Below are 26,662 nucleotides of genomic sequence, written 5' to 3' on the forward strand. Positions count from 1 at the left end.
CCTGTAATCTCACTTACGCAGGAGGCTGAGGCAGGAGAATCGCTTGAACCTAGGAGGCGGAGGTTGCAGTGAGCCGAGATCATACCATTGCACTCCAGCCTGGGCAACAATAGTGAAAATTCGTCTCAAAAAAAAAAAAAAAAAAGGATTTTTAGAATAAATATTCTGACATTTCCCCCACACTCTGGAAGGTCAGCTTGTGTACTCCCAGGGAGCCAGCGCCTCTCTCTGGAGGTCTCTGTTTTAGCTGGTGCTTTCCAAACCTTTGTAACCAGAGAGAAATACCTTTGACATCATGACACAGCATATGTGCACACACACACATACACACACCCACACACACACACCCACACACACACACCCACACACCACTAAAACAAAAGTTTAGCAAAACGAGACTTATTCCAGCTACATGAGATTCTGATAGTTTCTAGTGCAGTTTACTTTATCATTAAAAAGAAAAAAACCAGTCGTGACCCACTAAACTGATTTTATAACCCCCTCTGAAGTGCTTTCCAACACTTAGCAATCAGTTCTCCAATTCTCCAGACACTAACTGGGTACACAACAATTCAGCTCAATTCTGACACTAATTACCTGGATGTAGAGTTAGATTCTGTAGACTTAAGGCTTCCGTCCCCCAAGACTGCCCCACCTCAGATGCAGTTGCGTCTCAGGCCACCAGCGGGCTTCTGACTGGCTGGCTATAGATCAGAGCTTCCCAGGCACAGTGACGAGATTTCTCCTAGGGCAAGGATGCCCAGCCAGCCATCCCCTCCTCTGGCCATCTCCTCCTCTGGGACAGGAGGGTGGCAGCTTAGTCACAACACTGGGCACATCCTAGGGTGGGGCAGACCTGAGAGGCTCCTCTCTTTCTTCCTCATTTTGGGTAATGGTGCCCACTTCTTGAGGCTAATGACTGCAGTGCCCAGGGCTGTGCTGGGGATCAGGCCCCATGATCCTTGCAAGGTGCTGAGCAGAGCACCTGGCACCAAGTAAATACTCAGGAAACCATCAAGCATGTTCGTCCTCCTGTCGTCAAGGATGGAAACCCGAGCTCTCCCCCTGCTCCCACCCTCAGTGGCTGCCCTCACCCCTCTGGTTCCCCTAGGCATTGCTTGGGGCAGTCACCTCCACGCAGGGCCAGTATGGCTGCAGCAGCCCCTTGCTGGTCTCTGCTCTCCCCTTCCTTCAATCCCACCACCTGCTATGGCCAGTTTGCTCGCTGAAGAGCAGTCTGATATCAGCAACAGGCTCACAGCACCTGCGGAAGGAAGTCCATGCAATCCCCAGGCACAGCGTTCAAGGCTTTCCAAGCATCTTACCTCCCACCCATGATGCGGTTCTGCCCATGAAGCCACTCCTGAGGCTGCCCATAGCTTTCCCACTGCCAGGCGTTTGCCCGTGCTGTCTCCTCTGCCTTAAGTTCCCTTCCTGCCCTTCCTTGCCTGGCTCCCAACATCACTCTTCCATAAAGAGGGCCTCATGTCTCCCATATGTGGAGGGAGTGGCTGGAAGGCGGCAGCACAGGCATCCTCCCAGCCACAGGCCTGGCAGTCAGTCTCCTGGGCAGAAGCAGCTGGGGCTTGCGGGTCACACACACTTGGGTTCAAGTCGGCTCAGAACTTGGCTGTGACACCAAGGCAGGTCACATCCCCAGCCTCAGTTTCTTTATCTATAACAGCAATAAGAACGTGCTTGATTGTTTTTTGAGCCCTTATTTCACACCAGGTGCTCTGCTAAACCCCTTCCAAGGATCATGGAGTCTGATCCTCAGCACAGCCCCGGGGGCTGGAGTCACTGAAGTGGTAATCCCTAAAGGTGTTATTGCTGTAGCGGTTAGAGGGAGCTCTGTGGGCAGTCACAGCACAAAGGCTCACTCAGGACAGATGCCCCATCAGCAGCAGCCAGTCACGAAATCACTGCTGATGCCCCACCCACCCTGATGGCTTTACCAGCTCTACATACCCATCCCCTAGCCTCAGTGGGGTTTGCCTTAAGTGCTGGCCCTTAGGACCATCAGGGATTGTCCTGGTGCTGGAGCCTCACACATGCCTAGGAGTGGCCCCAGGTTTACTTTATGCTCCAGAGTCGCCCACAGGGCCAGGTTGAGATTGGGGTCACCCTGCAGTCGCATCCTCACTGGGCTTCTCCCACTCCCAGTCCTGCTCCCCTACTCCCTCCTGCTTTCTCCTCGAGGGCAGTCCTGAAACACCCCTTGCATATGAATCCCGTCCCAAAGTCTGCCCCTAGGAGACCCCCAGTTAAGCAATTGATATCATTCACCTGGAAGCAGTTCTCAAACCCTGGTCTGAGATAGGCTCATTATAAATGCAGATTCCGGCCGGGCGCGGTGGCTCAAGCCTGTAATCCCAGCACTTTGGGAGGCCGAGACGGGTGGATCACGAGGTCAGGAGATCGAGACCATCCTGGCTAACATGGTGAAACCCCGTCTCTACTAAAAACTACAAAAAAAAATTAGCCAGGCGAGGTTGCAGGCGCCTGTAGTCCCAGCTACTCGGGAGGCTGAGGCAAGAGAATGGCGTAAACCCGGGAGGCAGAGCTTGCAGTGAGCTGAGATCCGGCCACTGCACTCCAGCCTGGGCGACAGAGCGAGACTCCGTCTCAAAATAAATAAATAAATAAATAAATAAATAAATAAATAAATAAATACATGCATGCAGATTCCTACTTTGGGAGGCTGAGATGGGCAGAACATTTGAGGTCAGGAGTTCAAGACCAGCCTGACCAACATGGTGAAACCCTGTGTCTACTAAAAATACAAAAAAAATTAGCTGGGGGTAGTGGTGTGTGCCTGTAATCTCAGCTACCCAGGAGGCTGAGGCAGGAGAATCGCTTGAACTCGTGAGGTGGAGGATGCAGTGAGCCCAGATCATGCCACTGCACTCCAGCCTGGTGACAGAGTGAGACTCCAAGCCCCCATTAAAAAAAAAAAATGCAGATTCCTGTGTCCCACCCCAGACCCACTGAATCAGGATCTCCTGGGAGGAGTCTGTATTTTTAACCCGCTCTTGGTGACTGTGGGACCCAGCCAGGTCTGGAAACCCTCTAGAGCCCTTACGCCAGTCCGCTTAGGCTTTGCATTACTTTGGCGTGAGCACCTTGAAGCAGAACGTGTCTCCTTTTTTATGTCTGGGGGCAGGGGCCGCAGACAGAGCACAGAATACGCTTCCTGGATTGAGAGGGACGGGGGTGTCCTGCTCTGGGGAATCTTCACTGTGCAGCTTGGCCCTCTGGGGGCTGCCATGCTGCCATGGGGAATGAGCTCCAGGAACAGACTCCCAGCCCAGCCCCTGGGCCCCAAGAGGCTCTGGGAAGGGGAAGGGGCCTGGGTAGGCTTGCTCAGGACCAGGCCTGTGGTTCAGCATGATGCTGGGAACACATGTCTAATTAAACGCCAGGACTGACAAGTATCCACTGCAACACCCCTCTGCGCCATGTCCTGGAGGTGACACAAGGCATATGATATGCCTCTGCGACATCACCTGCGACCTCCAGGAGTTAGGCTCTGGAGGAGTCTGTAGGGCAGGATTTTAGAATTGCGCAACCACAGAGGTCTAGAACTTTGATGTTCCATCTTGGCTAACATCCCCTTGATGGGGGAGACAACTGGGGCCATGAGAGGTCAGGTGACTTGCCCAAGTCACAAGCTTCTGAGTGATGGGTCTCGAACTCCCAGCCTGGGGCTCTCCCTCCCACAGCATCTCACTTCTGAGCTACTCACAAACTCAGGCCTTGGAGCTGATGTCCCCCAAAATAGGGTGATGGCAGGCTCTCTGTCCTGTGGCCTCCTTAAGGGTACCCTGGGAGTTTGAGGGTAGGCCCAGGGGCACCTGCTTTTCTGGAACATGGAGGAAAGGCTGAGAGGTGACAGAAGTGAGCTTGGTGACTGTGGCTCCAGAGCTCCCTGGGCATAGATGAAGTCGCTGCTCCAGCAAACCGCTATGGCCCAATTCATGGAGGTAGAACAAGGGCACTGACTGGGTGTGGGACAGGGTGCTGTTTCTTTTGGGGGCTGGGTGCTGTTTCTTTTTTAGACAGGGTCATGCTTTGTCACTCAGGCTGGAGTGCAGTGGCACAGTCTCAATTCACTGCAACCTCTGCCTCCTGGGTTCAAGCCATTCTCCTACCTCAGCCTCCTGAGTAGCTGGGACTACAGGCAAGTGCCACCACATCCGGCTAATTTTTCCATTTTTAGTAGAGATGGGGTTTTACCAAGTTGCCCAGGCTGGTCTTGAGAACTGACCTCAAGTGATCCACCCGCCTCAGCCTCCCAAAGTGCTGGGATTACAGGTGTGATCCACTGCACTGGGTCGGTGCTGTCTCTTTACATGTGCTTCTTATTCCCTCCTTCAGCACCAACATAACGATATTATAATTCCTATTTAACAGAAGAGCAAGTTGAGGCTCAGAGAAATTAAATAATAAGCTCAAGTTCTGGGCTTTGCAATTATGTCATCATTCGTTTATTCACAGCACCTAACATGTGCCAAACACTGTAAAGCTTCTTCCACTATGGCTAGGAGCTTGGAACCCGCCTCTCTGAGACTCTAACATGTCAGGCTGGTACCAAGGGCCAGGAGGCCTCGGATGTTTTGCCTCGTGGGCCTACAGGCATCAGAATTATTGCAGGATGCACACAGTGAGGCCTCTGGAGCAGACAGTGTGGACTTTGGAGATGTGTCTGGTTTGAAACCCTGCCTTGCCATTTACCAGCTGGGCAAGTGACTTCTCTCAGTCTCAGTTTTCTCATCTGTACAATGGGGATAACGAGAGCATTTACCGCCTGAAATTGTTTGCAAAATTTAAAAAGAGAATGGCTATAAAAGCCCTTAGCACAGTGCCAGGTACCTGGTGTGCCCTTAAGAGGCAGCAGCTGTTAGCATCAACTATTACTGGGGCAGGAAAATAGGGTCTAGAGGCAGGGAACATAAGGCCAGTTCGCACTTCAGCTATGACAGGAAATATCCTCTCCATAGGGCTCAGGCCAAGTAAATGATTTTGTAACTTTACTTCATCCTCTTCATTTACATAGGGTAAATGTAATCAATGGAATTCTCTAGAGGGTATTTAAACTCCCCCAAATTCCATAACAGTGCCCTTCAGGCCCTATGCTTGGGCCCACTCCCACACTGTGGAGTGTACTTTCATTTTCAGGGAACTCCTTCATTCCTTCCTTGTTTTGTTCATGCATTTTGTCCAATTCTTTGTTCAAGGCACCAAGAACCTGGACACCCTCCACTGGTGACATATTTTGGTGAGCAGGTGGGGAGGAAGAGGTAAGTCCAAAGTTTGGGATTTCTTTTTCTCCTTTCTCCTTTTCCTTTCTGCTCCATACAGGAGAATCAATCTCTCTCTCTCTCTCTCTCCATCTGTCTCTCTCATTCTCTGTCTTTTTCTTTCCAACTCAGGATCCTTGGCAGGCAGCGCCTAAACACAAAAGCAACTGCAGGTTTCTGGCCGTGGCCAGTGAAACAAAGGGGTTTCCATGTGGAGAAGCCTAAATGTCACCGCCGGGTTCACTTAAGGGACCAGGGTCTTTTCATTTTTCTTCCCCTCTCTTTCTTTTTCAGTCTTTCAGTGGCTGTTTCCCAGTAGCTCCTTGGAAATCGAGGGTAATTGGCTGGGGTCACTCCCCAGTATTGCCTGAAGGCCTAGGAATGAATGGGAATAATTGCCTGTCCAGAATGGGAAAGGATTCTTTTTTTAAAAAATTTTTCTGAGTGTGGTCCCTGATCCTTATGTGTGGCACAGCTCAGAGCAAACTCGCATGTTTCAGGACTTAAACTTTCTTTTCTTATGCTAAATTCTTCCCTTCTCCTATTCAACTGGCTAAGGGCAAAAGAAACCCACCCAGCCTCCAGTTCCTGTCATTAAAATTCACAGAACAGGAAGCATGGGAAAGCGTGGCCTTATCAAATCACAAGGATGCTAAAAGTCAGGGATTACACCCAGGTACCGAAGGAAAGCTCATAGCAGGCTCTGGAGGGAACACATGTAGAGTGGTGCCAGTGCCCACCTAAGGTCAGAGACGTCTGACACTCTAAGATTGGAGCCCACAGGAGGATGCTCTGGGGGATCCTGCAGACCTCAACCTCCCCAAAGGGGATGCTCTTGGCAGAGGTTCTGAGGTCTAATACTAAGCCCTCCTTAGAATTTTCTCTTGCAGTTGCAATGCTGCTTGGCCCCCAAATTGTTTAGAATCTGGAGTTTACTGTCTACTGGGAAAGTGGGATGGCGCTGCATGGATCCCACTTGTGCTGCTGTTGTTAAGAACAAATAGTTCCTCTTCAAAGGGTTTTGGTTCTTGGTTCTTTGTTCTATTCTAAAAGGTAATCTTACCCATTCATCTATCAACCCTCCCTATCTCTGAGGTGCCCAAACACACCCAAGATACACTGTACCTGTCCTCCCTGTCAAACGCCTACCCTCGCCTCCTTTGATGATGTCAACAGTAGCCAATCAGAATTAGCCTAGATTGTGTGGTCCGACCCCAGCCCACAGTGGGAGGACACAGGAACAGGGTCTGCTTCAGGGATAAAAACTCCTGGTCTCCTTTGTTTTGCACACTCTCCCTTGCCTCTGCTTTGCATGCAGGAAGTGACCTTCTATAGAAGTAAATTGCCTTGCTGAGAAAACTTTTCCTGAATGCTGGGTTCACTTCGCAGCACTGACAATTTGTTTCTAACAATCTGGCACCTTGCCCAGGATTCCCATTCTCCTCTGGCGAAGGGGTCTCTGGTCATCTCCCAGGGGGAGACGCGTCCCACTGCCTCACTGAGGTGGCCTCAGGGGCTAGAGATCGGGACTCCACCTGCTGTGACGAATAAACCCGGACTCTCGGCAACGCGGGAAGGAAAGGCTTGCCTACAAATACCGTGGCGACCAGGTAACTTTGCACACAAGACCAAAGTAAGAAAAGCCGTGGGGGCGGTGAAGTATTTCCTTGGTGGTTGGAATATCTCGGAGGTTGAAAGTATGTGAATGATCACAGGCACTACTGCTTGCGGTGCTGCTTGTGTGAATGGTGATAGGCATTACTGCTGTCTGGGGTGAGTGGGTCATATCTGTGGTTCTGTGGTCACCTCATCTTCATATGGCTTAGGACAGATCCTGCCGTGGGCCTTATGCCAGCATGCCAATGGTAAGAGGGACCTAATTTCCCATGAGGGAAGTGGCCAGATAGGATGAGGCAAATGGAAAGGAGTGCAAGAAACCTCCATTAATGGGGGTTGAGCCTCTAGAGAAAAGGGAAGGCAAGAGATCTCTAGTAAGAGATTGGGCCACACACACACTCAAGGGGGCATCCAAGACCTCCAAGATGGGAAACACTCCTAGTACAACAGGAAAAGGTAAGGACGGGGATAGTCAGATCCCCTCTGATAGTTCTTTAGGTCTCATGCTAAAATATTAGAAGGAGAATGAGAGAACTAGGCACAAGAAAAAGCAACAGATGATAAAATATTGTTGTTTCATTTGGGCCAAGGAACCCATCCTCAAACTGTCTTCTTGCCAAAATATGGATCAGATGAGGATTGGGTCTGTTAACTTTTAATTCAGTACGTGAATGACAAAAGTCTGGTCTCACAGGAAGAAAGAGACTATGCTCTCTGCTGGAGAAAACAACCTGTTCTCCTCTTTCCCCTAAAGAATGCAGGGGAAGGATCAGATTTCACACTCCCCAAAGTAGGCATAGTAAAACCAACCCCTAGGCAGAGGGATCCCAATGCCTGGAACCCTCTAAACCGCCTTTCCCCATTTAATTCCCCCCCCACTTGACCTGCCCCCTTCACAGGCAGCTGCTGCCACCCTGGACTTGGTCCCAGATCCTTCTGCTACTCCTATTATTCCTCCCCCTTATACTCTGACTCTTGGGAATTACCGCCACCCCACGAGTCTGTTCCTTGTGAGCCTAAGTATCCTTCCCTAAAGGGACTACCATGTAAGAAGGATATTCAAAATCCTCCTTTCCCCTCTACCTCTAAGGAATCAGCTCTGACTCACTTCCCTTTGAGAGAGGCGCCCCAGGGAGGAGGAGCTGTTGGCTTTGTAAATGCTCCTTTGACTAGTTCAGAGGTTCAAGGTTTAAAGAAAGAACTTAAGCCACTGCTAGATGACCCATACGGGGTAGCAGATCAATTCCTAGGCCCCCAGTTATATACCTGGGCCAAATTAATGTCCATCCTGGGTGTCCTCTTTTCAGGGGAAGAAAGGGGGATGATTTGCAGGGCTGCTATGACAATTTGGGAATGTGAATATTCTCCTGGCCAAAACGTTCCTGCAGCAGACCAGAAATTCCCAGCCCAAGATCCTCAATGGGAAAATAACGCAGTCCACTGGGAAAATATGCAAGATCTTAGGGAAATGATAATTAAAGGAATTCAGGAGTCAGTGCCCCAGGCTCAGAATCTTTCCCGAACATTTGACATACAACAGGAAAAAGATGAAGGGCCCATGAAATTTCTAGAAAGGCTAAGGGAACAGATAAGGAAATATGCAGATTTAGATCCAGAAGACCCTCTTGGATAAGGAATATTAAAGCTACATTTTGTCACAAATAGCTGGCCAGACATAGCGAAGAAGTTGCAGAAACTAGAAAACGAAAAACCAGTCCACAGAGGAATCCCTAGGAGAAGCCCAAAAAGTATATGTGAGGAGAGATGAAGAAAAGCAAAAACAAAAAGCGAAACTTATGCTATCCACCTTCCAACAGACCCAAGCCTCCAACTACGGGACCCAGACCCTCAGCTACCAGGCCCTCTAAAGAGTATCGGGGAGGAAGGTCAAAGAATCCTAGGACAGAGGGAGAGGGAGGACAGGATAGGTGCTTTATGTGGAAAAGAAGGCCACTTCAAAAGAGAATGCCCCGAGTGGGGGAAGGAAAAAGAAATTGTTCTGCTCATGGCATCTGAAGAGGAATAGGGAAGTTAGGGGCTCTGTCTTTTCTATCTTGAGTCCCAATAAGAGCCCTTGATAAATTTAGGGGTAGGACACAAACATGAGCTTATTACTTTTCTAATAGATTCAGGGGCTGCTAGCTCCTCTGTTTGCTATCAGCCCTCTAATTTTATATTAGAGGAACTTCTTGTCTCAGGGACAAAAGGGAAAGGATTTAAAGCCAAAGTTTTAGAAGAAACAGAAGTTAAACACAAAAATCGATCAGCTAGTATTAAATTCCTGCTAATCCCTGAAGCAGGAACAAACCTGTTAGAAAGAGACCAGTGTTAAAACTAGACACAGGCTTGCATGCCTGCCCTGAAGGATTTGTCACTTCATTAAACCTGCTCACCGTCGCAGAAGAAAGTTACATTCATCCCAATGTGTGGTCAAAAGAAGGGAACAGAGGGAAACTATGAATCTCCCCCCATTCATATGAAGTTGAAAACTCCTGGGGAAATAGTAAAGAGAAGGCAACATCCAATTCTTCTAGAAGGTAGGATAGGCTTGAAAACTGTGACTGAAGCTCTTATTTAGGGTAAGTTATTTGAACCCTGTATGTCTCCATATAATACCCCTATAGTATCTGTAAAGAAATCTGATGGATCATATTCACTAGTACAAGACCTCCGGGCCATTAACCAAATAGTCCAAACCACTCACCTTGTTGCCCCCAATCCATACACTATCCTCAGCAAGATTCCATGTGACCTGGTGTACAGTAATAGATTTAAAGGATGCCTTTTGGGCATGTCCCTTAGCTGAAGACAGTCGAGACATATTCGCTTTTGAATGGGAAGATCCTCATTCAGGGCAGAAACAACAATACTGCTGGATGGTCCTGCCCCGAGGATTTACAGGCTCTCCTAACCTGTTTGGCCAAATTCTTGAACAAGTTTTAGGGAAAATATCTGTCCAGAGTCTATATGCATATGCTCCAATATACAGATGACATACTTGTGTCTGGGAAAGTCATGGAACAAGTATCTGATTTCTCCATCAGTCTCCTCAATCACCTGCAAGGGAAGGGATTACGGGTATCAAAGGGGAAGCTCCGATTTGTGGAGTCAGAAGTCAAGTACTTAGGGCACCTGATAAGTGTGGGCAGGAGAAAAATAAGACCTGAAAGAGTCAAAGGAATTGTGTCCTCACCCCTGCCTAGTACAAAACAAGAGCTTAGAAAATGTTTAGGGCTAGTTGGATATTGCCACTTGCGGATTGATTCCTATGCTCTAAAAGTCAAGTCTCTGTACTCCAAGCTTACCCAAGAAAAACCTGACCCTCGTTTGGGCCCCAGAGGAAGTCAATGATTTTAAAGCATTAAAACACTTACTCAAAACTGCCCCTGTTTTAACTTTGCCTTCCCTCGAACAACCATTTCAACTCTTTGTCAGTGTAAATCAGGGATTAGCTTTAGGGGTGCTCACCCAAGAACATGGGGGCCACCTGCAGCCCGTGGCCTTTTTATCAAAAATTCTAGACCCAGTAACCTGTGGATGGCCCGGATGTATTCAATCTATAGCAGCCACTGCTTTGTTGACTGAGGAAAGTAAAAAGCTAACCTTTGGGGGTAAATTAATTGTTAGCACACCTCATCAAGTTACAACAATATTAAACCAAAAGGCGGGTAGATGGCTTACTGACTTAAGAATTCTAAAATATGAAGCCATTCTATTAGAAAAAGATGACCTCACTGTCACCACTGACAGTGCCTTTAACCCTGCTGCTTTCCTAACTGGGAATCCGAACCACAAAGATCCTGAACATGGCTGCCTAGATCTCATTGATTACCATTCTAAGGTTAGACCTGATTTAAGAGAAATCTTTTAAAACAGGACGTCATCTTTTTATAGATGGCGCGTCCCGGGTGGTTGAAGGAAAAAGACAGAATGGACAGTCTGTCATAGATGGAGAAGTTCTTGCTGAAATAGAATCTGGAAGACTGCCAAATAATTGGTCTGCTCGGACTTGTGAATTGTTCATGTTAATCGGGCTCTAAAATATTTACAAAAGCAAGAAGGTACCATCTATACCGACTCCAAGTATGCCTTTGGGGTAGTGCACACCTTTGGAAAAATTTGGACTATTAACAGCAAAGGTCAGGACTTTGTCCACAAATAGTTAATCACTCAAGTTTTAAAGAGCTTACAATGACCAGAAGAAATAGCTACTGTGCATGTCCCAGGGCACTGAAAAGTTCTGCCTTTGAAAGCCAAGGGAATAACCTTGCGGATCAAATTCAAAACAATCTGCCATCTCTCAAAAAGCGCCTATCTTCCACCTGACTCCCTGTCTCTCTCCCCCAGTTGCAATCCTTATCTTTTTTCTCACCGAAAAGGAGAAGTTAGAGAAACTAGGGGCTAAGGAAAACTCAGAAGGGAAGTGGGTTTTTCCAGACCCAAGGGAAATGCTTTCCAAACCACTTATGAGAGAAATCCTGTCCCAACTACACCAAAGGACTCACTGGGGACCTCAAGCTATGTGTGATGCAGTTCTCAGAGTCTATGGATGCAATTTACACCTTCGCAAAACAAGTTGTGGCCAGCTGCCTAACATGTAAGAAAACAAACAAACCAGCCCCAAGGAAACAACTTTTTGGGGGCAGAAGCTCAGGATTAAGGCCATTTCAAAGCATTCAGGTTGACTATACTGAAATGTCCCCACTAGGTTGCCTTAAATACCTAACAGTAATATTAGACCACCTCACTCATTGGGTTGAAGCCATTCCCCTCCCCAGTGCAACAGCTAATAATGTGGTTAAAATATTACTAGAGAACATAATACCTCAGTTCAGGCCAGTAGAAAACATGGACTCAGACAATGGGACTCACTTTACTGCAAATATCATTAAAGCGCTTACTCAGGCTTTAGGAATCAAATGGCAGTATCATGCCCCCTGGCATCCATCCTCATCAGGAAGAGTAGAAAGGATGAATCAGACTCTAAAAAATCATCTAAGTTAATTTTAGAAACTCCATTACCCTGGACTAAGTGTCTCTCCGTCGTTCTACTCAGGATCCGAACTGCCCCTCGGACAGACATTGGCCTATCCCCTTATGAAATGCTCTGTGGGTTACCATACTTAAGTTCCACTAGTGACATTCCCACTTTTGAGACCAAAGATCAATTCCATAGGAATTCCATACTTGGTCTATCTTCTACTTTATCTTCCCTCAGGACTAAAGGTCTCTTAGCGCAAACCCCGCCTCTTGAGTTTCCAGTTGATCAGCACCGGCCCGGAGACTACGTCCTCCATAAGAGCTGGGAAGAAGAGCAACTTGAACTGTCCTGGGAGGGACCATATCTAGTGCTCCTAACAACTGAAACTGCAGTGCGAACCGCCGAGAAAGGATGGACCCATCACAGCCGAGTCAAGAAAGCGTCGCCCTCTCCAGGGCCATGGGCCATGGTTCCAGGGGAAAATCCTACCAAACTAAAGCCAAGGAAAGTTTAATTCTCTTTCATCTATTCTGTTACTCCTTCTTCTTTCCTTGTTCTCTAGCTAGCCACCTCATTATTAATGTAACTAGATCAGACTCACCCCAGACGATTACCTTTGATGCTTGTTTAGTTATACCTTGTGGGAATCTCCAAAGCCAGAGACGGCTTACAGCAGCGGAGAAATATCTCTGCCCCTCTAAAGCAGATGCTTCTAGGTTGTCTAGGTTTCCGTTTTGTCCAACTTGGGACGAAGTCATTTGGGTCACTCAACGCCAAGATTGGGTCCCCTCAAGAGATTTCCCGCTAGCGGTTCTAAGGCCCTATATCCATTTTACTAAAGGAAGTGCCCCTCCCAATTGTCAATATAACCAATGTAACCCCGTGCAAATTTCCATCACCATCCCAACTCTCCAAGATTCCTCCCCCACCCTAAACCGCTTCTATGGGATGGGAGCAGATGTAACAGGGAAAGACCCCATAGGATTCTTCGAGTTGCGCCTCATTACATCTCCGTCCCCCACATCTCCACTTCTATACTCTTCTATACCTGCTGACCAGACCACTGTCTCTTCTCCACCTAATGACAAAACCAAAGTAGCTATTGTAGAGGTGAAAAATTTAAAACAAACACTGACAATTGAAAGAGGATACAAAGATGCAAATGCCTGGATGGAATGGATTGAATATTCCGTTCGCACTCTAAACAAAAGCGACTGTTATGTTTGTGCGCAAGGCAGGCCAGAGGCCCAAGTTGTCCCCTTTCCAGTTGGATGGTCTTCCGACAAACCAGGCATGGGCTGCATGGTGGCTCTTTTCCAACACCCCACAGCCTGGGATAGCGAATTCTGTCGAGTTCTGTCTGTGCTATTCCCTGAAATTCCACACAATGAGGGTCAGCTCCCGAGGGCGATCCAGCTTCCATCTCCAGATGCCAATTTTACTTCCTGTCTCTCACGACGGGGAAAAAATTTGGAGTTTCTTGGGGACCTAAAGGGATGCAGTGAGGTTAAGTCTTTCCAAGAGCTTACCAATCAGTCTCCCCTTATTCATCCCCGAGCTGATGTATGGTGGTATTGTGGTGGACCCCTACTGACCACCCTGCCAAGTAACTGGGGTGGCACTTGTGCTCTAATTCAATTGGCCATCCCTTTCACCCTGGCATTTCAACAACGAAAAGAGAAACCACAACACCGTAAAACAAGAGGGGCCCCTCAGGGATCTTTTGACTCTCATGTCTATATAGATGCAATTGGAGTCCCACGGGGGGTACCTGATAGATTCAAAGCCCGAAACCCAATAGCTGCAGGATTTGAATCATTATTTCCAGTGGTAGCTATTAATAAAAATGTAGCTTGGATAAATTACATCTATTATAACCAGCAGCGATTTATTAATTACACTAGGGATGCTATCAAAGGAATAGCTGAACAATTAGGGCCTACTAGCCAAATGGCTTGGGAAAACAGGATGGTCTTAGATATGATGTTAGCAGAAAAAGGTGGAGTTTGTGTTATGATAGGAACCCAATGCTGCACCTACATTCCCAACAATACAGCCCCTGATGGAACAATTACAAAAGCTTTACAAGGTCTTACCTCCTTATCAGATGAATTAGCCACAAATTCTGGGATAAGTGACCCTTTCACAGGATGGTTAGGAACTTGGTTTGGTAAATGGAAAGGACTCATGGCCTCTATTGTTACCTCTCTCGCAATCGCAATAGCTGTGCTTTTGGTTGTTGGATGCTGCATCATACCCTGCATTCGTGGACTAGTCCAAAGACTTACAGAGACAGCTATTAACCGAACCTTCTCTAGTTCTTCCAAATCCTATAGTAATAAATTATTTCCCTTGAAAGATCAACAAATCCAAGCCATGTTAGATAAGTTTAAAGAGGGAAATGTATAAATTCAAGAGGAGGAAATTGTTGTTAAGAACTAATAGTTCCTCTTCAAAGAGTTTCTGTTCCTGGTTCTTTGTTCTATTCTAAAAGGTAATCGTACCCATTCATCTATCAGCCCTCCCTCTCTCTGCTGTGCCCAAACACCCCAAGATGCACCCCAAGATGTACCTGTCCTTCCTGTCAAAGGCCCACCTCGCCTCCTTTGATGATGTCAACAGTACCCAATCGGAATTAGCCTAGATTGTGCGGTCCGACCCCAGCCCACAGGGGGAAGACACAGGAACAGGGTCTGCGTTAGGGAAAAGAAACTCCTGTTCTCCTTTGTTTTGTACGCTCCCCCTTGCCTCTGCCTTGCATGCAAGAAGTGCCTTTCTACAGAAGTAAATTGCCTTGCTGAGAAAACTTTTGCCTGAGTGCTGGGTTCACTTTGCGGCACCAAAAATTTGTTTCTAACGGAACAGGAAGCATGGGAAGGCGTGGCCTTATCAAATTATAAGGATGCTAAAAGTCAGGGATTACACCCAGGTACCAAAGGAAAGCTCATAGCAGGCTCTGGAGGGAACACATGTAGAGTGGTACCAGTGCCCACCTAAGGTCAGAGACGTCTGACACTCTAAGATTGGAGCCCACAGGAGGATGCTCTGGGGGATCCTGCAGACCTCAACCTCCTCAAAGGGGATGCTCTTGGCAGAGGTTCTGAGGTCTACTACTAAAGCCCTCCTTTGGTGCTGTTTGGCTCCAGCACTCTTTGGAGTCTGGGGAGGTCTGGCCTTTAAAAAGCAAACTGCCATAGAGACCGCTTTACCCAAAATTTTGGTTCACAGCCTTCATTGGCTTATCTATTGGAGCAAAGTAAAACCAGTAAGTTTGTATTGCTATCTCTTGGCTAAGGTTCCAAGCTACTGGATTTTCATTTATGTGCGTGTATACACATCTAGATGTGTTTATTTGTATGTACACTTACTGTTATATGTTGTCTACCAAAACTGGCAGAGTCTAGCACCTTCTAAAGGGTCTGAATAGGAAACATTTGTCATCTATTGTTTCTAAGGGCAGCCACTATGAGACTTCGAAAGAACCTTGGTTTTTCACAATCTTTTATGAACATTTCCTTTCTATTGATCCCAGGTCCTTAGAAATAAAATCAATTGTCAACCAGAAAATGTTTAAATTTACCTATAGCCTGGAACACTGCTCCCCATCCCCACAGGTTTCAAGTTGTCCTGCCTTTCTGAAACAAACCAACGTATTCATGTATTCCTTAATCGTATTTGATTGATGTCTCATGCCTCCCTAAAATCTGTAAAATCAAGCTGCACCCCAAGCACCTTGGGCACATGTTCTCAGGACCTCCTGAGGGCTGGGTCATGGGCCATGGCTACTCATATTTGGCTCAGAATAAATCTCTTAAAATATTTTACAGAGTTTGACTCTTTTCATCAACAGTAAAACAAGAAAGTATTGTAAAAAATGCATTGGAAGTTTGGCAATTCTTTTTTTTTGAGATGGAGTCTCGCTCTGTCGCCCAGGCTGGAGTGCAGTGGCATGATCTCGGCTCACTGCAAGCTCCGCTTCCCGGGTTCATGCCATTCTCCTGCCTCAACCTCCTGAGTAGCTGGGACTATATGCATGTGCCACCACACCCAGTTAATTTTTGTATTTTTAGTAGAGATGGGGTTTCTCCATGTTAACCAGCATGGTCTCAATCTCCTGACCTCATGATCCACCTGCCTTGGTCTCCCAAAGTGCTAGGATTACAGGCATGAGCAACCGTGCCCGGCCTGGCAATTATTTTTTTAATACAGTTAAGCATGAAGCTGGAGTTAGTACAAAGCCAAATCTCACATACATGCTTGTGTTGCTTCACACTATGTTTACTGTTTTGCATGGATAGTGCTGTAGTACTTATTGGCCATGTGTCTAAAGTGAATTTCTTAATTGTACAGGCTGTATGAAAATATTGGTGAACTTAAGGATACTGAATTATGTGTCAGGATTAAAATATTCATTATGTGGGTTTTTGGGGGGTCCTAGGTAACACTGTAGCCTCCAGGGTAAATTGAGTAGGAAAATTTACAGCTGGTTTTCTGTTTATTTATTTTTGGCTTCTAGTTTTCATTCACTTGCTGTTTATTCTCCTCTGGCTTTGCTTGTGCATCCATATGTATAAAACTATGATTTTTTTTTTTTAGTTCCTAGTGGAAGGCTTTTATTTGGTTCTGTGAATAGTTATTTTGTTTCCCATGTATTTCTAGTAAGTCATCATTCATTCCATTTATCTGGAATTCCAAAGCTACCTTTGTCGGGCCCACAGGAATTAATGGAGCACATCAGCTTTCTATCTTTAAACTAACTTTTTGGATTTTAGGCTTCCTGATAATTTAAGTGTCTTGAGTATACTATCGTAAATAGAATTTAAGTCATATTTCTCTCTCTCTGCCTAATGTCTCCAAAATTTGTAAACTATTTGTGAATATTCTTAATTCATGGCCATGTGTTTGTTTGCATATGGTTAACCAGGGTCGCTAGGACCACTCAGGGAGAGAGAACCCAGAAACCTGGCATGCCAGCAAAAGGGTAAGAGTTTCTTACTAGTCAGTCTCTGGCTTCTCTCTCTCTGTGCAAACTGGTTAATTATAAAGGAAAATTCACGGTTTATCTCCCCTGTAAAGTTTTAAATTAATCGGTTTAATAATAAAAGCTTAAGTCAAATATTTTGTCGGAAAAGTGAAAAATGTAATGCCTTTTATTTAGTTCATGTGACTTGAGTAATCTTTGGGAAATAAAGACAGTTTTAAAGACTATCGGTAAAATACAAATGTCTTCAAAATGTAAACAAGTGGCCCAAATTATGTTCAAATATTGGGTTTGCTAAATGCTTGAAGGTCATAAGCTGCTTCTCTGGCTTTTGAAAATTGTTTAACTTGCCTGCTTTCCAGCTAGGTAAGGCCTGGGGACATGTGGAGTTGGCCACGCTTCTAGCTATGCTGGAAATAGTCAAACCTTATGAGAACATAACTTACCAAGTTTTACTTTAAAATTCACCATTATAACATGCAATTAAGACTACTAGAGGCCAGGCTTGGTGGCTCATGCTTGTAATCCCAGCACTTTGGGAGGCTGAGGCGGGCAGATCACGAGATCAGGAGATTGAGACCATCCTGGCTAACAGGGTGAAACCCCATCTCTACTAAAAACACAAAAAATTAGCCGGGCGTGGTGGCAGGCGCCTGTAGTCCCAGCTGCTCGGGAGGCTGAGACAGGAGAATGGTGTGAACCCGGGGGGCGGAGCTTGCAGTGAGCCAAGATCTCGCCACTGCACTTCAGCCTGGGTGACAGAGCGAGACTCCGTCTCAAAAAAAAAAAAAAGACTACTAGACACAGTTTTACATGCAAGGTGTATAAGAACAGTAAGAACAGTAGAATGTGTGTGTGTGCGCGCGTTTTTGTTTTGCAAAAGGTTATAAAAGGTTTTTTTTTTTTTAATTTCTGAGTCATTTTGGCAAAATAAATAATTTATGGTGCTCTGGAATTTCAAAATCAAACTTCAGTTTCAAAATTGTCTTTCCTAATGCCTGATTTTTTGGATAGATCAGAGGGCCCCTGAAAACATCCAGAAAGGAAGTAAACAGGATTATTTGACATGTTTAAGTACATGGGATTGCAAAAATGATGTTCAGTCTTCTTTAGATTATATTTTTGTGAATAATACTAATATGTGTTATAAAATTGTATGGGATTTCTAAAATGCTAATGTCTAAGTATATGCTATCAATTATAATTATGATTATCATGCTAAGTTATTATAAACCACAAAAAATTTTTTCTTGTCCATGCTATGTACCTAATTTGGAAAAACAACTAGTATCCAAGATAATATAAGTCTAATGTTAATTAAGCATGGCCTCATGGAGAACCAGCATGGCCACCTTGTCCTTCCAGAATCCTTAAAGCTTTTATTATTAAGAGTTCTGCATTCCATGACCCAACATGGAAAAGATAAAATGATCCAAATTGAACACATTGAGGTAGTGACTTACAAATTACTAACATAGTTTATAACCAATGTTTGATCCCATATTCCTGGGAAAACAATTAAAGCCTCAGGTTAAATTGGTCACCTGGTAGGCCACTTAAACATTTTACAAAGGGATTTCATTCAATTGTTATTTTCAATGCATGTATCTGGTTGTATAAAAGCTTTCCCATGCAAGAGGACTGATGTTATAACAGTAGATTATTATGCTATAGTGTATTTTCTTTTTTTTTTTTTTTGAGACGGAGTCTCACTCTGTCGCCCAGGCTGGAGTGCAGTGGCCGGATCTCAGCTCACTGCAAGCTCCGCCTCCCGGGTTTACGCCATTCTCCTGCCTCAGCCCCCCGAGTAGCTGGGACTACAGGCGCCCGCCACCTCGCCTGGCTAGCTTTTTATATTTTTTAGTAGAGACGGGGTTTCACTGGGTTAGCCAGGATGGTCTTGATCTCCTGACCTCGTGATCCGCCCGTCTCGGCCTCCCAAAATGCTGGGATTACAGGCTTGAGCCACTGCGCCTAGCCTATAGTGTATTTTCACCAGGTAAAAAAGCTTTTTATAGTTTAGATCTTCTGAGAACATCAGAGAAAGACTGTCCTTGCCATCCACATGCAACAAAACTTCAGGACCTGGAACTTTGGGTTCATAATCTCAAAACTGTGAAGGGTCCCTCCATACTCTTGGAACTATATACCCATTGGAACCCTTGGGGTAAGGCTAAGCAGGGAGGTTTCTCCCCAGAAGAGGATGGCATCCTTGATGTGAACAGCTTTCCCCAAGTTCACAGATTAAGGCCTCCACTATCATGAAACTCTTATCTTTGAACATTTTCCCTTGCTTATGCCTCTATGAATAATAGAAGTGGAAAAGGGGTCAGTTTTGTGCACTTATGGGGTGTACTTTTATTCACGAAGGAGTTTGCAGCCAGCCTTATACATGGAGAACTTTATACTTTGATGGATAAAGGACAAAGGCCCAATGTAGGTTTAAAAAAACGTTGATGGTACCTCATTATGGTCGCCTCATAATCAGTCAGAAACAAAACATTGGTTCATTTGTCTTAACCCACATCATGGGTTAAAGATAACATTGCCAGGAGGCCTTCACTCTTCTAGAAGGGCATCATTTATTAGGTCCTTTTTCCATGGTTTAAAGTAAAAGAAGTAAAAGAAGCAATGATTAGCAATATAATAATAATGGCTTAAAGTAAAAGAAGCAATGATTAGCAATATATCCCTCATGATAGGCTCTACAGCAAATTCTACTGTAAAGGCTACAGTTACACAACAGACTTTAAATTTTCTTGTGAAAGTTATGACAGAATTGGCTGAACAAAGACGTATCTGTGCAGCTGCTGGCACATGTGGCCTACGGAGAAACACATCAAACGGAGATTATAGGAATTCAGCGCTAGCGGATTAACAAAGAAACTGCTTAGTTAAGTCATTCTTTGGTCTCTTTGATTTTAGGAGGTTTGGCTTGTGGGGACCTTGGGCAAGGAGCATACTCCAATTTCTTACTATTATCCTCCCAAAAGTCATAGTAATAGTCTTCCTGTTGGGCTGTATTCTCTCAAAGGTTTTAAATGCTTGCATGCAGCCATCTCTAGAATGTCACATGGTCTCTCTCCAGCTGGAATGACAGGAGCTGAAAGAAATATGCGACCATGAGGACACCATAACCTGTGAATGATGGGCTAAGTAAGACCAGAAACCCAAAATGAGGGTAACAGAGAGTGGCACTAAGGCCCTAAGTTTTGGTCACGTTCTCACTTAGGCTCTCACCTAAGTGAGAACGTGACCAAGAAGGGGGAATTTTAAAATTTATTTATTTGTTTATTTATTTATGTATTTATTTATTTTTGAGATGGAGTTTTGCTCTTGTTGCCCAGGCTGGGGTGCAATGGTACAATCTTAGTTCACTGCAACCTCCGCCTCTCAGGTTCAAGCAATTCTCCTGTTTCAGCCTTCTGAGTAGCTGGGATTACAGGCACCCGCCACTACGCCCGGCTAATTTTTGGTGTTTTTAGTAGAGGTGGGGTTTCACCATGTTGGCCAGGCTGGTCTCGAACTCCCAACCTCAAGTGATACACCAGCCTCAGCCTCCCAAGGTGCTGGGATTACAGGTGTGGGCCACCATGCCTGGCCAGGAATTTGTTAAACAAAATTCTGGGAGGCCATTGTTTTGGACTAAGCTCATGCACTAGGCCCCAACAAACCAAACCAAAATGGTGTCGCTTTTGCTAAGACTTTAAGGAAACACATAGATTCTAGAACAGACCAGGTTTTATTTTTTTCTCCTGCAAATCTCTATAACAAACATTCTTGACAACATAGGTATCCACCCCCTGAAGTTCCCATTAAATCTTTTAACCAAATTCATTTCCTCTCGCATAGAGACCATCAAGCTTCAGATAAACATGCAACAAAGGTTCCAGCCAGTTGCAGGTGAAGACACCACCCCTGGCCATCAAGAAGCTACCCTGCCTCCACTATACAGAGCAGGGTGAGAGTTCCTTGATCCCCAATAGGCAGGGACTATGCCCCAAGCCAGCATGAAGCAGTTAAAGAAAAAAGAAGACCATTGGTCTCTCTGCCTCCCATAAAGATTTATGGAGATCACCTCTCAGGGAAGAGATGAGGCAGGAAAATAGGGGCTGGAGGCAGGGAACATAAGGCCGATTCACACTTCAGCTGTAGAGGAAATGTCCTCTCCATAGGGCGTAGGCCAAGTAAAAGACTTTGTAACTTTACTTCATCCTCTTCATTTGCATAGGGCACACCCCAAGTAACCAGTGGAATCCTCTAGAGAGTATTTAATATTCCCAAAATTCTATAACGGTGCCCTTGAGGCCCTATGCTTGGGCCCGCTCCCACACTCTGGAGTGTACTTTCATTTTCAATAAACCCCTTCATTCCTTCCTTGCTTTGTGTGTTTTGTCCAATTCTTTGTTCAAGACGCCAAAAACCTGGACATCCTCCACCGGTGACATTATCAGCCTCACTTTTCCTGCCCATCTGGACTCAGGAGGGTCGTGGTGGGTGGGGAGGGATGCTCTAGGTTCAGCATGGTTTTCTTCAGAGGCAGCAGGGAGCTGTGGGCCTGGAGCCCACTGCTGGACCCCAACACATCCCACCCTGTTTCTAACCAGCCCTTGTCAAGGTCCTGTAGCTTAAGTCATTGGCTTATGGCACCAAAGTGTATTTTTAAATTCTTACTGACCCAAAACCAGTTTTGAATAAACAGGCAGTTCTCAGGGTGGTTAGCAGACACCCGCTCCACCCAGCAGCTGCTTTGTAATCACAAGCTACCTCCCATAAAGGGGGATCAGCCCCTGTTGCTGCCCCTACAGGAAGTTCCTTCTAGAACCCCTGCAATGGGAGGCCTGGTACACGCAGGACTCCAGGCTGTCCTTGAAGCTGATAACACAGGAAGCCGGGAGACAGGCAGTGAGCCAGAGGGGCAGGTGTGGAAGGGAGGGGTTCTTATCAGATAGTGTGAGAAAGCCTCAGAGCCAACAAGTCCCCTGTGGTTCCCAGAGGGGCCTGTGCCCTCTCTCTGCATCCTCTGAGCCGCACCCCTCTCTCTGGGGCTTCCTTGTGAAGTTCTCTGTACCCACCCAGGGTTGCATGGGATGTTTGCTGCAACCAGACAACCTCCTGCAGGGCCGGGTCTACTCACCTACTGACACAGTAGAACGCAATCAGTCTGAAGATGTCCTCAAACACAAGAGCTGAGCCTTCCAGGTACAAAACTGGGGAGAGAGAAGAAGGGCCCTGGGTGAGGTAAGTATCCCGCCAAGGAAAAGGGGGGAAGGAGGCGGCAGGGACTGGGTGGGGGGGCATGTCTGCCACACTCATTCTGGGTCCCATGCTGGGCTGCATGTGGCTCCATACACATCAGCTGTCAACAGGACCTTAAGTGAGAAAGGGACTTCCTTGTCAATCCACTGAGATTTCAGAGGATTACCTATTTGTAATTAGTCCATTTTCACGCTGCTGATAAAGACATACCCGGGCCAGGTGCAGTGGCTCACGTGTGTAATCCCAGCACTTTGGGAGGCCGAGGTGGGCGAATCACAAGATCAGGAGTTCAAGACCAGCCTGGCCAACAGGGTGAAACCTGTCTCTACTAAAAATACAAAAAATTAGCCAGACGTGTTGCCTATAATCCCAGCTACTTGGGAGGCTGAGGCAGGAGAATCATTTGAACCCGGGAGGCGGAGGCTGCAGAGAGCCAAGACCGTACCATAGCATTCCAGCCTGGACAACAGAGTGAGACTCTGTCTCAATTAGAAAAAAAAAAAAAAAAAAAAAGACATACCAGAGACTGGATAATTTACTTAAAAAAAGAGGTTTAATGGACTCACAGTTCTATGTGGCTGGTGAGGCCTCATACTTATGGTGGAAGGCAAAAGGCACGTCTTCATGGTGGCAGACAGAGAATGACAGCCAAGCAAAAGGGGTTTCCCCTTACAAAGCCATCACATCTCGTGAGCCTTATTCACTATCAGGAGAACAGTATGGGGAAAACTGCCTCTGTAACTCAATTATCTCCCACCAGGTCCCTCCCACAACACGTGGGAATTATGGGAGCTATAATTCAAGATGAGATTTGGGTGAGGACACAGCCAAACCATATCACTATTAGGATAGCTGGTGTTAATATACACTCATAATTTTGGACAAAATAACAGACAAGGTTCTAGACTGTAAATGCAGAATTAAACATTTAATAGATCACAGTCATCCCAAGCAACAGTCTCAGAACTTGGCAATTGTGAGGCCCAGGAAAGGCCAGGAGGAAGGGTGTTGCCCAGTTCTGCCTCAGCCTCCAGGAGGAACATGGGTCTGGGGCATTGAAGTGGGGCCACTGGCCTGTCACCCAGATCTCCAGGGCCTCTCAGAACCTAACCTGATTGGCTGCACAGCTCACCCAAGGGCGAGGGCTACCCTGATGTTTTACAGCTCTGACAAGGAAGAGGGATCAAAGCATTTGTTCAAAATCCATGCCAAGGTGGATGGGGCTCCTCGGAGGGACACAGTGCCAGGACGCCGCCGTCAGTGCCTGTAGCTGGGGCCAGACTGACCAGTGGAGAACATGGCACCATGCTCTGCCCTGCTTGGGAGAGCTAGGGCGAAGGAACCAGAGAGGTTCAGCAGGTTGTTGGAGGTCCCACTGTTCATCAGTGCCCTGCAGGCACCTGCCCCACAACTCTTGACTCATCCTCACACTCCCCACACCCACGGTCATGCTCCCTGCACGTGGGAGCCCCACATGAGTGCCCTCTGGCTCCAGAGGGGCCAAGAAACACGTGCATGTCCCACTGTGGTCCTGGTCTTCCAAGGTTCTAGTTTCCATGTGATGGAGAGGGAAGGCAGGACCCAGTTTCCAGGTCTGGCTCTGAGCCTGGAACGGACAATGAGGCCTCAAGTGTGTCCTTTCTCCGCTCAGTGCCTCTGTCCTTCTACCTGTAAAGGGAAAGGAGTTCTTCCCTAAAGCCACACGCACATAGGTGACGTCAGTTTGTGGTCCTGTTTTCAAAGCCCAGGACAGCACTCCACAGCATTAGAGGTCTGTGAGATGCTTATAGCGATACACAAACCAACATGTTGTGTTCAATTAACTTCATTTTTATATTTGCCTTCTTTCTGCATATCAAACACTGTTCTTAACGGTTCACATAATTAAAAAAATATGTATTTGTCTATGGCAAGGAGATCATGGTTTCCCACTGGGACAGAGACAACATTTTAAAAGAGAATTTAAGTAAAATATTAACTAGATGGTGGTACAGGAGGCATTTGGAGGATGCCTACAAATGACTTAAGTCTGAGAGACCCTGGCCGGTGGTGTTGGAATTCACAGGATGGCCCGGGCGTCCCAGTGCCACCTAGTGCCCTCATGTGGTGCACTGCCGACTCCTTCCACAAGGGGCAGCACAGGCGTGGCCAAGGGAGGCTGGGGCCAAAAGACTTCCAGCAGCAGGGAGGGGAGACAGAGGCTCCATATATAAGATAGGAACGGAAGGAAGGACCTTCCTCAGGAATGCCTGGAGTGGGTTAGTGGTAATGCACACAAAAAGCCCAGCCTACATACCAGGCATACGCAACAATCAGTAGCTTTCCTTCCCATTGAGGCAAGGCCTGATTTTTGCAGAACACAGATAAACTTTGAAGATAAAGTCAGTCACGCCCCCTTCTGTGCCTGCTGGCACTTTACACAAAGCCCTGGACTCCCTTCCTGAAACAGCATCCCTCCAAGGCTTTGGTACTTAATCCACTAGATAATAGGTTAGCCGTTAGTGCAGGAACTAGGGCTTACTCGCTTTGGCAGCCAGGGCCCAACACGGTGCTATATGCAGAGGCCCGATATACTGTTTTACTGTTAAAACCCCAGATTTGTAAAATCATAAGCAATGCTTAAGACTCATGCTTGCTTCTTTGCAATGAAACCTCTCCCCTGGCCCCAGCCCCCGGCCCTTCTGCCACCTTTCCATTCCTGACTATGTAAACAGCATCCTTCACACCAAGGCCACACACGGGGAGGTCCTGCATGCTGGGGCAGGGTTTGGTCCATCTTTGAGTCTCCCTTAGTGTCCAGCACAGTGCATGGGAGATTGATGAAAGTTTGCTAAGTCTGCCTGGGAAAGATACCCCAGAGGGGTAAAGGCCACAGGGGCATCATGGACAGGGTCTTGGACCACTTACCATGTGATTGATGGCCCTTCCCTCTAGGGCCCCAAAGGAACACCTCAGACTTGAGGAAGTCCCAACAAACAGCCTCACACCTTTCTAGAACACGGGTGAGTGCAAATTGGCACAAGACAAACAATCCTTTGTTCTGATGGGTGGTGGGTTTAGCTTCTAGACTGTCCCCTGTCCTGTACCGCACTGGCCAGTGTCTTGCGTGTGGGTTCCCAGGCCACGCCACCTGCACGTGAGCATGTTCCGAGGTTGTTGCTTCTCCTTTCTGTGCCTCAGTTTCTTCACCTATAAAACAGGTGATATGGTTTGGATCTGTTTTCCCACCCAAATCTCATGTGCAATTGTGATCCCCAGTGTTGGAGGTGGGACCTGGTGGGAGGTGATGGGATCATGAGGGTGGGTCCTTCATGAATGGTTTAGCACCACCTGCTTAGTGCTGTTCTCTGATAGAGTTCTCATGAAATTTGCTTGTTTAAGAGTGTGTGGCACCTGCCCCCCACCTTGCTCTGCTCCCACCATGTGAGACACCTTGTTCCCCCTTTGCCTTCCATCATGATTGTAAGTTTCCTGAGGCCTCCTCAGAAGCTGAGCAGATGCCAGCATCGTGCTTCCTGTACAGCCTGCAGAACTATACCCAGTTAAACTTATTTTCTTATAAATTACTCAATCTCTTTCTTTACAGCAATGCAAGAACAGACGAACACAACAGGGATAGTAAAGTACCCACCTGTTGAGGATTGACTTGTGTTCCTGCAAAAGATATGTGAATGTGATACATGTGAATACATGTGAATCTCTAATACATGTGAATGTGAACTTATTTGGAAATAGGGTCTTTGCAGATGTAACGAAGCTGACCTCACACTGCATTAGAGTGGGCCCTAAATCCAATGGCTGGTGTTCTTGTCAGAAGGCCACATGGGCTGGGTGTGACGGCTCACGCATGTAATCCAAGCACTTTGGGAGGCCGAAGCAGGTGGATCACCTAAGGTCAGGAGTTTGAGACCAGGCTGGCCAGCACTGTGAAACCTGTCTCTACTAGAAATAAAAAAATTAGCCAGGCGTGGTAGTGGGTGCCTCGGGAGGCTGAGGCATGAGAATCGCTTGAACCTGGGAGGCAGAGGTGAGATTGTGCCACTGCACTCCAGCCTGGAGGATAGAGTGAGACTCTGTCTCCAAAAAAAAGAAGGCCATGTGAGGGCATGGGACACAGACCCAGAGATGGGAATGCCATGGGAAGCTGGAGATGGAGATTGCAGTGATGCAAGGAATGCCAGCCAAGGAATGCCAAAGATTGGCAGCAACCACTGGAATCCAGGAGGGAGGCATGAAACAGATGCTTCTAGAGTCTCCAGAAGGAACCAAGCCTGCCCACACCTTGATTTCCGATTTCTGGCCTCCAGAACTGTGAGAGAATGAGTTTATGTTGTTCTACGGCTCCCAGTTTGTGTAATTTGCAGTGGCAGCCATAAGAAGTGACTACACCACCAAATAAACATCACCGTGAGCATGAAATAAATTATGCCATGGGAGTGGCTTGGAACAGTGCCCGTGTGTTCAGTCAATGGGGATATTACTGAACTGTCATTTTACACATGCAAGGCAATGTGGTGTGAGGCA

General features: G+C 46.7%; 1 protein-coding gene and 1 long non-coding RNA gene across 5 annotated transcripts in view; one reads left to right on the plus strand and one right to left on the minus strand.

Moving 5' to 3' along the window:
* The window catches only part of LOC139364206 (uncharacterized), a 33,609-nt gene extending 18,943 nt beyond the window's left edge, over nt 1-14,666 (plus strand). The window contains exons 2-4 of the long non-coding RNA XR_011625608.1: nt 5,238-5,300; nt 6,730-6,910; nt 12,136-14,666. This is a non-coding gene — a long non-coding RNA (uncharacterized lncRNA). The remainder of the gene's footprint in view (nt 1-5,237; nt 5,301-6,729; nt 6,911-12,135) is intronic.
* The window catches only part of LOC105467535 (Ras and Rab interactor 3), a 184,122-nt gene that overhangs the window by 54,934 nt on the left and 102,526 nt on the right, over nt 1-26,662 (minus strand). For 3 of the 4 annotated variants that reach the window (XM_071099693.1, XM_071099692.1, XM_071099695.1), the window contains 2 exons: nt 25,046-25,327; nt 22,017-22,089 (listed from right to left, as the gene is read on the minus strand). In XM_071099693.1, the coding sequence (XP_070955794.1) occupies nt 22,017-22,089; nt 25,046-25,327 (355 nt within the window). The remainder of the gene's footprint in view (nt 1-22,016; nt 22,090-25,045; nt 25,328-26,662) is intronic. The other variant, XM_011717190.2, reaches the window with a different exon arrangement.

This window comes from Macaca nemestrina, chromosome 7 (genome assembly GCF_043159975.1).
Source record: "Macaca nemestrina isolate mMacNem1 chromosome 7, mMacNem.hap1, whole genome shotgun sequence".
In the NCBI taxonomy this organism is placed as follows: Eukaryota; Metazoa; Chordata; class Mammalia; order Primates; family Cercopithecidae; genus Macaca; species Macaca nemestrina.